Source organism: Vidua chalybeata, chromosome 11, assembly GCF_026979565.1.
Source record: "Vidua chalybeata isolate OUT-0048 chromosome 11, bVidCha1 merged haplotype, whole genome shotgun sequence".
Lineage (NCBI taxonomy): Eukaryota > Metazoa > Chordata > Aves > Passeriformes > Viduidae > Vidua > Vidua chalybeata.
In genome coordinates this window covers 12675168-12690484 of record NC_071540.1, presented here as the reverse complement: position 1 = coordinate 12690484, position 15317 = coordinate 12675168, and the positions used below count along the sequence as shown (strand labels likewise).

Sequence of the window (15317 nt, the reverse complement as noted above, 5' to 3'; positions counted from 1 at the left end):
AGTCACAATTTGTCCTGCAGGGATGGGCAGTGGTGTGACTCCCATGAAGTATGGGACCATTGCAGAAAGGAGATGTAAGACCCAGTGGCTCCCATTGAAAATAACTCCTCAGGTTCTTTTTTTCTATGCCTACTTCTGCATTTGATTGTAGATGGTCTCCCTCCCTCCTACTGCTGGCATGGAGGAAGGGGTCTCAAAAGAAATCCCCTTTCCATTCCCTTGACATTCTTTGCCACTTAAAGCATCTAAATACCTTCCAATTCACCCCAATTTATATGAGCTGAGACTGGCCTTATATCTCTCCCTACGTGCCTATCACATTTACACCTCAGCCCACAATCACAGTTTGAACAAGTTTTTGAGAGTAAAATATGCCTTGAAAGGAAGAGAACAGAGCTGCAAGCTGGGCCCAAAATCACGTGTTCTCCACAGAGAGGGAGCCACACATTCTCTGTGCCATCCTTGTCCTTTCCCTGTTTCTGGTGACTGACTCAGAGTACAGCAAAAAGCTGTTCCTTAAAAGCCACTGGTGCTGTTCCTCAGCACCAGGACATGGAGTTTCACACTGAGGTGACATCTCTGTGAAGTTCAGCAAGACATAAACTTCAGGAAACAATCCCACTAATTAGGTTTTCTTGGCTTAATTACAAGTGCCTATAGCTATTTACAGTCTAAGAACATATCCAAAGGGAAGAAGATTTTGGCAGGACCGGAATGTCACAGCATGACTGACAGCAGCTGTTCCACGATGAGTAAACAGCTTACTCTCATTGCAGTGTGTTTGCTTTTTCCTTCCTACTTGGGAAAGAAAAATTGAGCAGATCTGATAGGTAAAGACTTTTTCTAAGTCCTGAAATAAAAAGCTGTACCCATCTATTTCAGGAGAAATAGCTGTTGGGGCACAGCACAGCCCTTGAGACTGACCAAGGAGCACATGGGAGGAGAACAGAGTTGATTTTAACAAAGTATTCAGCTCTGCTGCTTTAGCATTACTTATTCATGTGAAGCTGCAGGGCTCAAGAAATAACTTTTAAGATGCTCTCAACATTTTATAACACACAACCCATTTCAAGAGAGACACCACAGCTCCCATTTAGACAAACTGAGGGTTTATGTTTAATACTTGGAAGAGAAGCAAGCAAATAAATCACAGGCAAGGGCAGGTATTCAGCAGATAACAGATCTGGGCAGGAGCTTGTGCTGATCGATCCTTTCTCTGGCTTCCCCTAGCTTTCCCCAGGAGGTGATGGGTTTATCTCCCTTCTCTCCTGGCAGCTTCACCCCTGGGAGAGGCAGCAAGATGGGATCACTCTGGGTGACAGCCATGTAATTTCCTGATTTTATCAGAGTGATGGAGAAAGCCACGAGGGGTTAAACGATGCCATTGTTACCCCAAAGCTGTGGGGGTTTGATTTCTTGGGTCAGCTGGCAAGGAGACCTACTGCAGTAAGAATGGAGGGATGGGAACAAGCCCTTCATATCCTCAGCAAACAAAAGGATTTTATGGAAGTCTTTGTTTCTTGCATACCAAAGCAAGGACAAGCAGGAATAACCAGTGGAAAGGGGAAATGTTGCTGCTTTTGCTGCCACCTTGGATGCTCAAAATGGTGTGGGCAGTACACCAGGAGGAGAGAAACCCTGGACAACGTCCTGGTGCAGGCACACCCATGGCCAGAGAAATCTTTAAGGTATCAGGAATAAGGAGTAACTGCCTGGTGCTGGCACAGGCACCCAGTGACCCCATCTCTGCCTGCACAACCCACTCCCAGCCTGACTTCCAAAGGCTGTAAGTAGCTGCAAAATGGTGAAGGTAAATGGCAAAGACCTGCTGAGGTGGCTTCATATGTTCTTCAGGAGGGGAGGAGAAGAGAGAGATGCAAGGCCACACAGCTCTCCATCCATCTCCTCCCAAAAAGCTGGGGTGTAGGAAACATTTCCCAAGCATCCATAGAAAAACACACCTGAGAGAGCAGTTTGAGTCACCTCCTATTGAAGCAAAGCCCTTCAGAAATCCCAGCAGGAAACATTTCCTTTCTGGTCAAGGTGTGGGACAAAATATCACAGATTTTCTGTTTAGCCTTTAATTTTGGCAAGCTGTGGGAGGTACAGCAGAGGTAGTGCACCCCTCAGGCAGCCTGAGGGAAACACGAAGGCTGGCCTAGGGAGAAACATGTTACAGGTCTTGCAGAGGGATGCAGGTTTATTGAACTTCAGAGCGAAGCTGGAAGCCACGACACCTCCAGAAATTAAACTCCAGCTTGTTATTGAACAGGTCCATGTGCTTCGCTTAGCTCTGACCCCATTTGTGTTGCAAGAAAATGAAAAAGTTCTGCCAATTTTCCTGTGGAATAAGGAGCAGAGCAGCAGCAGGACTGAGATCCCCTAACTCCACAGCACTGCAGTCTCTACTGGGTTTCATGCAGCCTTCAAAGGCCCTCATGCACACAATGATTGCTTTTGCCCAAAAGGAGGGACTGCACTCACCACACAGTTCCTTGGTGTCCACATTGCTGGAAGAGGGGGAAAACCAGGCAGGGAGGAAGCAGGAAAAACGAAAGAGAAAGAAAGAAAGACAACTTTAATGTAAAGGACAGATGAAGGCTGCAGTTAGAATTCCCACAGGCTTAACTCCAGTTGCCCTCCTGCAACATCACCCACCCCCTCAGCATCCCCCAGCCACCAGTGGGGACAGCCTGTGGAGAAGAGCAGGGTTGTTGGTTCACTCAGGGCATCTTCAGCATCTGTGCAGCTGGAACAGGTTCACAAGTTATTTTGGATGTTCCCTGAGAGGGAAATGAGTACTTGTACATCCCCCCTGAAGGGGCACCTTTGCCAAAGGGGGACACAGCACACCTGGCACACCAGCTCCTCTGACTTCCTTACAAACATCCAGCCTGGCAACAGCCCAGTGAGACACTTGATATGGCACAGGAACGTGCTTGTTCCCATTTACTCAGAATAAAAATTTGCAAAATATACTTTTCTCAATGGACCAATTCTCCTAATTCTGCCCTTATGAAGCAGCTCTTGCCCGGGACTGCCTCCAGACAAAATGGCACAATTACTTCTTAACACATGAACATTTAGTTTACATTACAACATCTCAACAAACAACTTGCTTGGGAAATAAAGATTGCTGCTAATCTCTTTGTGCCTCCTATTCCCACACAATCATTAGTGCCATTCAAGGACTGGAACAATCCCTTAATAGAATTATATCTCATCCATCCATTTATATCCTGGGAAGTTATTTCTTTACCTAAACTCATCCCTGCTCTGGCTAACCTGCCAGCATAAGTGGATTAGGGCTTTCCCTGACAGCATCCTCCTGCAGCCTGCCTCGGCACCCAGATCAAGGCAAGCACAAATGCCTCGGGCTCATGAGGTGCTGCCTGAGCCACCCCCTGTCTCCTGCTGAAAAAGCTCGTGGTGCTGAAGCACAGCCCCTTTGGGTAAGGGGTGCCTGCCATGGTGACAAGAAGTCACCTCCTGTCTCGGGCCCCTCGAGGTGCAGGACACGCCTGCAGGGGTGGCAGCCGAGCGCTGGCACAAGCTGCAGCTGCCCCTCTCTGCAAAATGAGCTTTTGCAATACTTTATCTTCATTCTTTTGGAGACTTATCTTCCTTAAACCCTGGAATTACTTCCCTGAATCCTACAAAAGCCCCTGGGGATGCTGTGGGCTCAGTTTCCCTGAGTAGGTGTTCTCATGGCCAGATCCACTGAACCCACAGATGGAAAGCTCTGTGCACCAGAGCCACTCCTGATCCCTGGAGCTCTGGCACTGCTCAGCACTTTGCAGCAAGTGATTCCCAACACGGAGCTTCAGCAGTGCAGCAGCAGAGCAATTCAGGTGAGCCCCATGCAGATGCATTTCCAGCACTGGCACAGCCCCAAGCCAGCCCAGGACCCTGGCTGCTTGTTCACCAAAGCACACAGCCTGGGAAGTCAAATGTTGCTTGCAGACACGTGCATAAGAGTAGTTTTGGCAACAACATCACCCATGAAGTGTTTCAATAATATTTTTCAGAAGACAGCTATTGTTTATAAACACCTACTGGTGTGGTTATGGGTTTGCAGCTAGGGCATGTTACTGAGAAAAAAAATCTGTTATTGTATTCCATGTGATTCTGCATTGTAATAATTGATCTGCTGCTGCCAAAATTGGTCTTTTATTTCCTCACATCTTGCCATTGTATGATTTAACTTAATTGTGCTTGAATGTTAACGCAGCTGAGAAGTTGCTTTTAATTTTAAGCCATCTTGCCTTCAGAATAAGCTTAATGAAAGAAATTACTGAAGTCACAAGCTGACTTAATAAAAAAATATGATAATGTTCAGATGAAAAACTGCAAGGAGAACTCAATGGGTACTTGAGCAGGCTTTTTCCAACCCCCAGGAGTCTGCCTGCTGGGAACATCGCTGACACAGAGCCATGTCCCCACCACTCTTACAGGGGGGTTCTGGCTTGGGAGCTGCACAGCAAAAGTCACGTGCAAAACCCAGCTACAAAACAATTTGCCAGCTGCTCTGGTGGTTTAATACTTTAGTAACTAAGCCCCACCTGGGTTATGCCCATAGGGATTTTTATTATGCAAATATTCAGGCTCTGGGGTTCAGGCCTGGTGAAATGGGAGGTGGCAGCTCCTGACGAGCTCCCTTGTCATCCCCAACCCTCCATCCCAGAGCTTCCTTCTGAGGACGTTTTTGGAGCAATCACGTATCACAAATCCCTTCAGAAGAAAAACATTTACGTGAGCATTAGTTACCAATTTTTTTTTTTTTCAGATGCCAAACATTTAAAATTCCTGTACACAACAATAAGCTAAAAAGAAAAATCGTGACAAGTAGTTCTCATGTTTTCAGGAAAATAATTTAAAAAGTCTTTCAAGTACCAGAACACTTGGCTGTGAATTAGCTTTCGATTTTTATTACATTAATAACATGACTAATTCAAGAGCTTATTGAAGCCATAACCCAACTAACTAAGCAGAATATAATGAAGTTTAAGTAGAAATGAAGTAATAATTAAAGATTTCTGTGTCGTACAATTTTTTCTGCACAGTGGAGGCCACATATATCTGATCTTGTTCCAAAACAAAAGTCTTTCTTTCAAAGGAGAAAAAAAAATCAAGAAAATCCAAGTATTTTTGAAAATCTAGGCCTTTTCTCTGTTTTCCAACTAACGAGGCTGTAGCATGGAGCAGCACAACCCTGCATCCCCAGTCTTGCTGGGGGTGTGCACCCTTTGAGGTGACTTTCCAAGGCAAAGATATACTTTGGAGATCCTCCATTTGCCATTTGGGACCTAACTGCTCCCTCAGAAGTAGGAGGCAAAGCCAAGAGCTCAGATTTCAACCCAGATCACCTTCTGAAAAGGCAGAGCCCAAGCCATGAGCTACTTTGGCCACAAAAAAGGACAGTTCATTGCTCACCACTCCCCCCCTTTTAAAGACACTGGGATCATTTGACCAGATAAACATAGTGGCAATAGGGAAATAGTTTTCTGTCCTGGTTCACATCCAACTGTTTCAAAGAAAAAGAAAAGACCACTAAGTGTGATACTCCTCCTGTGTGTGTGGGAGTTTAAAGAGCAATGACCATGCTGTGAGAGCATCCCCTCAGTGGGCTTAATTAAGTGAATTTGTCCAGAGAGTAATTACTGATGCATGACTTGCACAAGCAAGAGGCTGCCCAGAGTAATGGCTGTGTCTCCTGCATACTCCAGAAAGAAAAACATTTCTCCCCACAAAGCCCCACCCAGCAATAAATTGTGGTTTGATGAGCACCTGAGCTAATGAGGATCCCTGGGAAGTCACATCTCTCTTCCATGTCCCTGACTGGGGATTGTCCATGGACAGGCTTTTATCAGAGCTGTCCTGCACTGACTCTGCTGCTTTTCCATCTGTTTATAAGCTTTTTTTATTTCTGTAAATGCCTTTCTTGAAATGTGCTGCCATCCTTGAGCCTTTATCCCAGGAAGAAGGCACCATCAGACAGAAGACCTGTTACATCAGGGTGTCCAACAGCCCAGGGATTACGGCACCAGGCTGAGCCTCCCAGCAGCCAGACCTCTGGGTGGGTGATAGTACCATGCAACCTCCAGCTCTTGGGTCAGAACCTCCAGCTCCTTGGTCCAGATCAACCTAACACCTTCTTAAAGCAAATCAATGTTTTCCACTGGGAAAAAAAAAAAAACAACAACTATTTCTGGAAATTCCCCGTGATGATTATTTGCATTCGCTCTTAATAAGCAAGCCCAGTGGAGCACAGCACAGGAGGGAGCACCCAGAGAACATCCCAGGAGGTCTCAGCCTGGCAGAGTCAGGGATGTCGTGGTCCAGTGCTGCTGCTGACCTGCAGAGGCTCCTTCCAACAAAGCCAGCCAGGAGTCTGCAATCCAGCCTCTCTCCCTCTCTTTCCCAGCATCTCCCTGCCTCCCTAAGGCAAGGCTGATGGCCTCTGACTTGCTGTCCTTAACTTATTTTTCCAGATTTCAGCTGAAGAGAGGAGAGGAAAAGTTATCTCAGAATGAAAAAGATTATGTGGAGGAGAGGAGCATGAAATGTCCTTCCTAGGTTTCAGCTCAGCCAAAGGAAAGGTCCCAGGCACTCCCAATGGGCAGTAGAGTCAAAAACATAACGGGAATTCAGAAGTTGCAAATACATCAAAGTTTCATCTTCACGTTTCTCATGCAAATATCTGCTTGGATGTGCTGCTCAAATGCTGCTCAGTGCCCCATCAGCTTCAGCTGAAGATAATAACCCTTTTCCTTGGGCAGATGAAAGGTTTGCATCAGCAGCCACATGGCTTAGTCACTTCACCAGCACAGAAAATGGAAGGTTTTTTTCCCTGAAATCACGTTCTACTTTTACTTCCATCTTTTATTCACAGCTTTGGGTTTGCTATAAGGCTTCAAACGAGCACGGAAACAAATTATCCTCTAGCATTAACCACCTGCAGAACTCATTTTCATTTAGGAAAGACTAAAAAACAAGTGCAGCTGGAATGTATTATTATATCTGAGGATAAGGCTTCCAGTCCCATCAGCAACAGCGCTGTGTTATCTCAACACCTCAGAAGTGGCAAATATGCATCCAGATGCCTACTAAGGGGTCACAGATGGTCACTTCTGATCATTCATTTCTGAGCTCAATGAAACATCTTTTACACAAACCCCAGAGTGAGAGAAATTATTCCAGGCAGAGCAAGAGAAATACCAAATACTGGCTGCCAGTCAGGAGCTGAATAATTCTAAAGAATTAAACAACTCTCCAAGCCCATAATTGTATCTTCTGGTGAATTCTGGTAAATCCTTCCCAAGACCTATCCAAATACCTCCTCTTTACCCACCTGATTGCTTAAGGAAAAAACCCAAACCACTCCTATGGTATTACTTATAAAAGGACCTCCAAAATCTGGTGTGCTACGTGCAAAGAAACAGCAGAAACCATATGCCAAGGCTATCCACAAGGGCATCCAGCCATCTGCAGCTTCAAATGACACAGGCAGAGAAGGATTCAGAACATATATCAGTTTTAGGCTTCTTTTCTTTAGCTGTGGCAAGCTGGCAATTAGGATTCTGGTGCCCACCTGGCTTTACTTTAAGGGATGGTCTTTATCTGCTGCCAAATGTTTCTTGCATGACATAAATTTGTGGTGTGCTTCACAGGAATAATTCTAAGGTGCACAAACTTGTGCAGGCACAATTGCCCTGCTCCCTATTCAGTACAGCAATAAAGAGAGTGAGCAGTGAGCCTGAAATAACCCAGCAGGTATTTGCTTTTCCCAGTGGGGCAGAAAGTACCACATTTGGAGAGCCATGAGGAACGAGCTGACACGGGGTGCATCATTCCCCCAGACAGAGGTTTCTCCCAAAATCTGAACTATATGAAAGAGGAAAAGTTTTGCAGAGTGCATATGGATCACCACATAACTGGGACACGTCCAGCACTGAAGCACAATGATTTAGATTAAAACACCCATGGGGAACAGCTCCCATGGGAGCTCCTGAAGGGGAGAAATTGCTGCCTTCTCCTAAGCAAAACTAATAACTTTATCCTTCCCTTGGCATGTGCTCCATCACTGAGCACCTGGTGAGCACACTAAGGGCCTCTGAAAGCCCAGCAACAAAACGTGTTTTTCTCAAAAGCCCTGGTAACATAGAGCATAAAGAGGGAAAAAAAAAATAGGGACAAAGAATTGCCCAAAAATAGAGAGAAGCAAAGGGAGGGTTTTGTATGAAGTTTTCACATATTAACTTTGTATTACAGTCTCACCACCTGTGGTGTACTTTGAGAGATGGTCTCTTTCCTCCTACTTGCCCTTGCTATCAACAGGACTTTCACTCACCAGTTGGAAGGCTGAAGTCTAGTGCTCCCAAGGATGTTCTGCTCACCTAACCTGGGGTTTGGCTCCTTCCTGCCCCTTGCACATCTTTCCTTGGGATTTGGGCAGATGATGATGAAGACAGGGGCAGTTTTGCTTCTTCCCACAGCACATGACAGGTGCCCAGCAGGATGGGAGGTGAGCAGCACTGGGGCTGCACTGCACACCTGCATTCAGGCCCACGGCACAGTCATGTTTCAGTAGTTAATATACTTCAATAGTAATATTTTCACATGGTTTTCCATGCAGCTCCTTGCCTTTTTAAGCCATCTGAGTTCTCAGATGCTGCCCAGATCCAGTTTCCAAACCACACACCCACATTCACAGGAAATGCTGGTGCCCAAAGCTGTGAGCTCTACTGGGTGTGCTTCCCTCTGGAGCACCAGGGCAGCAGAGTCCTCATTAATACCCAGTAATCTGGAAAACACTGATTTTTCAAGGTAAACTGAACTGACCTTCTCTACAAACAAGCACAGTAAATCTGGCAGGCTCAGGATAAAACACACTCCTTTATTCATCCTGCTTCAAGGCTGCTCCCTCCCTGCACAACAAGACCCTGTGAAGCTGCTGCAGTCACACAGGGGGTCCATGGTGGACTTTCTCTGCCTATAGAAGCACAGAGAGAAACCAGGAGGTCTCAGTTCCCTGCAGGCTGGGCTCCCCTGGCCCAAGCCAGAAAAAACCATCTCAGAGAGCCACTACTGTGGTTTCAGCATCACCAAAGATGATCTTTATGTCACCTTCTGTTATGATGGGGAAGGTCAGCAGAAGACCTTTACTACCTTCTCCTCCTCCTTGATGTGGAAGCCCCATGGCAGATCCCCGAGTGTGTCTGGTGGCTCTCCTGGGGACAGTCACACACTCAGCAAAGTGTCTCAGCACCCTACAGCCACTGCCCAGCCCAGCCTGCAGGGTTTACAGGCAGAGCTGCCCACTGGCATTCTTCCCACCGTGCCAGAGCCCGAGCTTAGCCCAGAACAGCTTTCATGCACCCACAGGAAGGTGCCTGTGTTACAAATCCTATTCCAGATCTGATTGCAAAAGAAAAGGACAGAGGGAAAAAAAAGGGTGGTTACCACTGAACACTGACTCCTAACTGATATGTCATGAGGCTGAACACCCCAGATGGGTGGCACACATCCAAAAATGCCTGGGCTTGCTCCAAAAAGCCTGTGATATTGGAGTGCAGATGCCCTGCAGAAAGGCAGTTGCCATAGCACTCCACTCGAGCAGTAATTAGGGGTGTGATGGGAGATGTCTCTTCTCTAGCCAGTGACCTGCAATACAGTTGCATTCATCTTGTAGCAGTAATAAACATTATAAAAATGACATGAGGAGGCTGTTAAACTTGCTAAATACAATCCCTAAAGTCCCAGAGCATCCAAGTGCAGCCATGGATGCACAGGCAGGGCCCTCTGCCCACTGTGACCCCATTAGCTGGTCTGAGCATGGTGCTGGTAACACCAAGCGTGTGAGTTTGATCCCCATAGGGACCATTCACAAAGGAGTTGGACTCAGTAATGCTTGTGGATCCTTTCCAGTGCAGAATATCCTGTGAAATCTCAGGTGCTGGTCTTCCTTTGGATTCATCCCCACCTCTCCTGGCAGAGCCCCCCACCTCCACCACAGTTTTACACTCACCAGAGTCTTCAAGGAGAGGGTTTTGGTGTGGGTTTTCCTGGCCTTGAAAAATGGGGAAACTCTCCTGCAATGACCTCTCATGCTCTCTCAGAGGCTCCCAGGAGTGACCCTGCTGGACCCCATGGAACATGGACCATGTCCCTGCTCCCTGCCCACGGGGGGTGGGGGCAGTGCCCGGGTGTGAGGGGCAGTGAGCACCAGGTCCACACACACCAGGGCTTGGTTTGCCTGTGGTGTGCTAACAGGAGCACTCCTGCTTTGCTTGTGCAGCTGATAGAACCAGCATGGGCACTTTGTCAGGGGAAGGGGGGAGGATTAAACACTGCTTTTTGCAGCACAACTCATTTCATTTCCTTTCAGGGACTCGATATTTACCATAAAGATGGAGACCATCACAACATAACACATTGTTTGCTATTTTCTCATTTTCAAAGACTGCTGCTGTATTTCAAGGCTGGTTCAGCTCCTCACTCCCTTGGCATATTGATGCATTCTGCAGCCACAGGCACTTGTGAAACACTGGTCATAGCTAAGCCAAGCCTCCATGGAACTCAATTTCCTTTGCACAGCCACAGGTAGGCGTCAGAAATAGCACAGTGAAGACCCCAGTTTCCTCTAGACCATCCTCAGAAAGTCCCAAGCTTCAAACCATCCCCAACACAGACCAGATGCTTCCTTTCATCAGTGGTTTCAAGACAACCAAAACATTTTCTATGTGGTGAAGTGTTTGACAGAACAAAACACCCAGCTCTAATTACCAAGGGCAGCAAGAACAGTGACTGAATATGGATAAAAAAGAAACAATGGTCTGGATGCTGTTGAAAAACATGCTCAAAGCTCTCACTAGTTAAAAGAGAAGTAAATGTCACTTAAAAAAAAGGCAGGAGCAATAAACTGGCACCTGTGAAGTAGCAGACATTTGTTAGTTCATCCATCACAGCTGCAATATGGCACTGCAGGCTGCCAGTCGGTGCCACACCCTCCTGCTTTGCCTCAGGGTTCAGAACTGGAGTTCGGGTACTGCACTGAGCCAGGCTCAGCATCCGTGAGGCTCTGCCCTTCCTGCCCTATGGCTTCTAGAAAATAACATCCAAACTGCAGCATAAAAGGGCAATTTTCCACAAAGAGCTGATCGTGAACCCAAATCCTCAGACTCTGGGGAGTGCAGGAGGAGCCCAAGGCAGAGCAGTCCCTTCACAAAGCCCAGCATCTTGCTGCCCATGGCTGGGGCAGCACAGCCTGCTGCAACTCCACCGTGGGCAAGGGCAGCGGTTTCCCCCCTCCACATCCAGTGGGGCCACCCAGGATCTGTGTGTTAAGAGCAAAGAGTGGTGGCGCTGTTTTTGCACAAGGAAGAAAATTTTGGGTGATCAAGGCAATGTCCTCTTGGATCATTCCTTACACCTTGTCAAACCATTTCATGGTTTATTGTCACAGTTGGCCAGAGCCGCTAACCACTCACTCACAAAAGAAGAATCTCTTGAAAAGCTCACAAAAACTCTGAACAACATGATAACACAAAAACATCTCCTACTAAGAGCACAGTTAATATCCTGAAAAATATATCAATGCAGCACACTAATTTACTAAGGTTAATCCAACAGTTTCTAAGCATAGTCACCACCTTAAGTAAAATAGACATTTAGTACAGTATGAAACATTTTCAAGTCTCTGCATGTGCCAAATTCCTAATAAACTACATAAAACCCCTCATTTTTTTCCTTTTTTTTTTTTTATGGATGACTTTTTCTTGAAAAATATCACTCTGCCCACAAGTGCATCAAAGAAGAGAGAAGGCAGGTTTAATTACAGCCTACAGTAACCAAGCTGCACTTCTAAATTTATTAAATTGATGATTAATGTATTGATTATATTCATCGGCTGACAATGCCAGGCAAAACTGGGACTGTAGTCCTTGGAAGGATGGGCTGGACACGTCATGGTCAGCACAGAGGCAGCACAGGCAACTTCTTTGCTCTCAGGGTCCCACCAGCTCCACTTTGGAAACATAGCACGATTTTCTGTGATATTATCATCACGTTGCATTGAGCTGATTATTTAATTCTGACACCCTGGTCCCAGGCAGTGTCTTCAGCCCACATCCAGAGGCACAGCCTGCGTGTAAACCCAGCTCTGCATCTCCCACATGCATTTCAGGAGCAGTAAATACAGCAGTCAACAGCGCATCAAATTTGCTGTCAGCCTTGTTCAAAGTGATCAGCCTCGAGACAGACTTTTTAAATGCCAGCTGTTTGCGGTGCACTTGGACTGCTGTGAATGTAAACTCTTTCACAGGGATAGTTGCTGTAACTATTTTGGTTTGGTGCGATATGGATTCCCTATTTGCAGAAAAATATAAAATAAGTAACAGGAAGGAAAAGAACGGTTCCAGCCTGTGCTGCTCATTCACAAAATCGTGGCGCGGAGCTGCGGAGCGCTCGGTAAAGCGCTTTAGAAAGCAAAAGCAAGTTGTCCGGAAGGGCTCCCGGCCCTGCTCAGTGCCCAGGCAGGGCCTTTTCCAGCCTGGCCGCCTACAGCACAGCACAGCACAGGCGTGTCCGAGCTCGGCCAGCGTTCAGGCAGGGCGGCTGCACCCCGCACACCGGCAGGGATCACCGGAGCGGTCACCGGAGCTGTCACCGGCAATGATCACCGGAGCTGTCACCGGCAGCGATCACCGGAGCTGTCACCGGCAGGGATCACCGGAGCGGTCACCGGCAGGGATCACCGGAGCTGTCACCGGCAGGGATCACCGGAGCGGTCACCGGAGCTGTCACCGGCAATGATCACCGGAGCTGTCACCGGCAGGGATCACCGGAGCGGTCACCGGAGCGATCTCCGGCAGCGATCACCGGAGCGGTCACCGGAGCGATCTCCGGCAGCGATCCTGCCGACCTGCGGCGGGGCCCCCGGCGGAGCCCGAGCGGCCGCCGGGCCCTGCGGCATGTCCTGGGCCCGCTGGGCAGGGCTGGGGGCTCGGGCCACCCCCACCAAATGCCACCGCAGGGACCCCGGGGACACTCGCCGAGCCAGTGCTGTGTGTCAGAGCAGCAGGGACAGAAGGAGACGGGCAGTGGGCGCCGTGATGAACGGGTTAGAGAGGCAGAAAGGGTGTAAGAGTTCAGAACACGGACTGGAAATCGCTGCCCGGGTTTCAGAGAGGTTCCCGCAGGAGCCTGCAGGGCTGAGTTACCCCAAAAAAGCCCTTTCTGCAGCCTGACTGACCTCCCTCAGCCGCTGTGCTGCTGCCCTGCCCCTCCCCGGGCAGCAAAGACAAGGGTGCTGTGATTTTTCACCTTCACGGGGGCACGATAATGGCACAAGTACCTCTGGCTTGAAGCAAACCTACACCTCAGCTGTTTTTTCACACACTCTCCTCCACCTGTTGGCCCTCTCCTTTACAGCAAAAGAAGTTACCTATCCACATTTTTAAGCTCTCATTATTTCTTTTAGCTCAGTTTTGAAAACAGACCACTAAAACAAATGAATACTCTTTTTGGAGGGAGGAGAGGATCTCTTATGTTTTTATGCACAAACTGTCACAGTACAAAACAGTCAGAAATGGCCTTTTTTTTGATGATTCAGTATTTAACATTTTGCCTATTTCCACTTGATATGGAAGCCTGGGCTAATCCAATTTCTATTTGTAATCTCTGAAATATTGAACTGCAAAAGAGAGAGGGATTGTTCAGAGCTCAGCTGAATGGGTTGCTAATTGCCAGAAGGAAATAAGCTATTGAGAGCAGGAGGTAAAATTAAATCAGCCATCTCCTCCTTTTAGATTTTGCAGGTATCTTGTTTATTACCAAAGTTGTATGTAGGAGAGGAAGAAATTAGAGCAGCAAATGTGCAGGTTTGGATATGTAACACACAACTTGCAGGGAACAAGTAAAAGTATAGTAAAGCAAGAAATCCCTGGACCCTATTTGCTGTATTTTCCCCAATATCTTTGTTTCTCATGAATGCTTTTCTTCTGCCATTGAAAAATTATCTAAAAAACCTCCTCCCAAATCCAGTCCCGAGGCAGGCAGCTTGCTCTGCCCACCAAAGAGCAGCTGGACATGTCTGCTGCTTGATGCTGGTGCCCTAAGCACATTTGCCTAGAAAAAAACCTGATAAATTTACACAATTGGAGCTGCAAGCAAAGTCTACAATCTGCTTGAATGCTTCAAACGTGACTCAAACACAAGTGGCTGGTTAGTATTAAATATCTCGGTCACTTTTATGGTTTTAATGCAAGATCTTGGTATCTTTCCATTCCTTAAAATGGAAAACCAGTGATGCAGAATGGCCCTGCACAATCCAAAAATATAAGGTGCTGAGCCCCTTTCCCAGCTAGAAAGGTCTCTGATGTGGTAGTTCTTCACTCCATTTGCACAGATAAACCCTCCCCAATCCTCTCACTCTGCAGTAAACAGCAGCCTGCTGCTCCCAGAGCCAATCTGCCTCAGTACAAGACAGCCTCTCCCCAGGGACCCGGCAGAGAGCCTGCCTGGGAAAACACCTGGGAAATAGGATTAGAAATAGAAAAATGTTCTCAAACGTTAGTTCAAACAAGATTCTGTGCAGTTTTTCAGCTTTGTGTTTCTTGCAGTGACCTTTCCACTGCGTGATTTGTTTTTACAGCCCCTCTTCTTTGGTGAGCCTGAGATGTTCTGTGTCTCTATCATCACGCAGATGCTGAGCACCAGCCTTGGCACCAAGTATTTCTTCACTTAAATGAAAAATAGAGCACAGTATAGTTTAAATGACATGTTTAGAGAAGAATAAGCTAGGACTCAAAAACATCTTCCACATAAACAAAATCCACCAAGTGCCCATGCTCTTGAGAGCCAGAAATTAGAGCAAGACATGTAATTTTTGTGCAATCATTTTGTCCCTTTCAGAAGAGACAGAACTATCTCTTGAATCAGTTAATCAAAATCTTTGCTGATTAAACCATCCGTAGTTTATTTCCCAGGGAGTTAATTGAGAACATTCCATATTCAGAAATGAAGCTGGTTTCAATGGGCACAGCCATCTCTGTAGTGCAGGCTTCAGACAAACACAGCATTCCACTGAATCAAGTTTGCAATGCAAATAGCCAAGATTAGGGAGGGGGAGAAAAAAAAATCCAGGAAAAAAATACTCAATCACAATCATCATTGTTCTTGCTCAAGAAGTAGAAGCACTTTCTGTTCAAATTTGAGAGGAGTGGACTGCAGAAACCCAGAGAAAAGCACAGACAGCAGAACACTGCTCCTGAAGTCTCCCTGCACACAGGGCATTCTCTCAGATGGAGACATGTCAC

General features: G+C 46.9%; 1 protein-coding gene across 1 annotated transcript in view; it reads right to left on the bottom strand.

Annotated features, from left to right (window-relative positions):
* Nucleotides 1-15317, bottom strand: part of NECAB2 (N-terminal EF-hand calcium binding protein 2) — a 72882-nt gene that overhangs the window by 15248 nt on the left and 42317 nt on the right. Inside the window, exon 4 of the mRNA XM_053952580.1 lies at nt 2485-2510. Within this exon, the coding sequence (XP_053808555.1) occupies nt 2485-2510 (26 nt within the window). The remainder of the gene's footprint in view (nt 1-2484; nt 2511-15317) is intronic.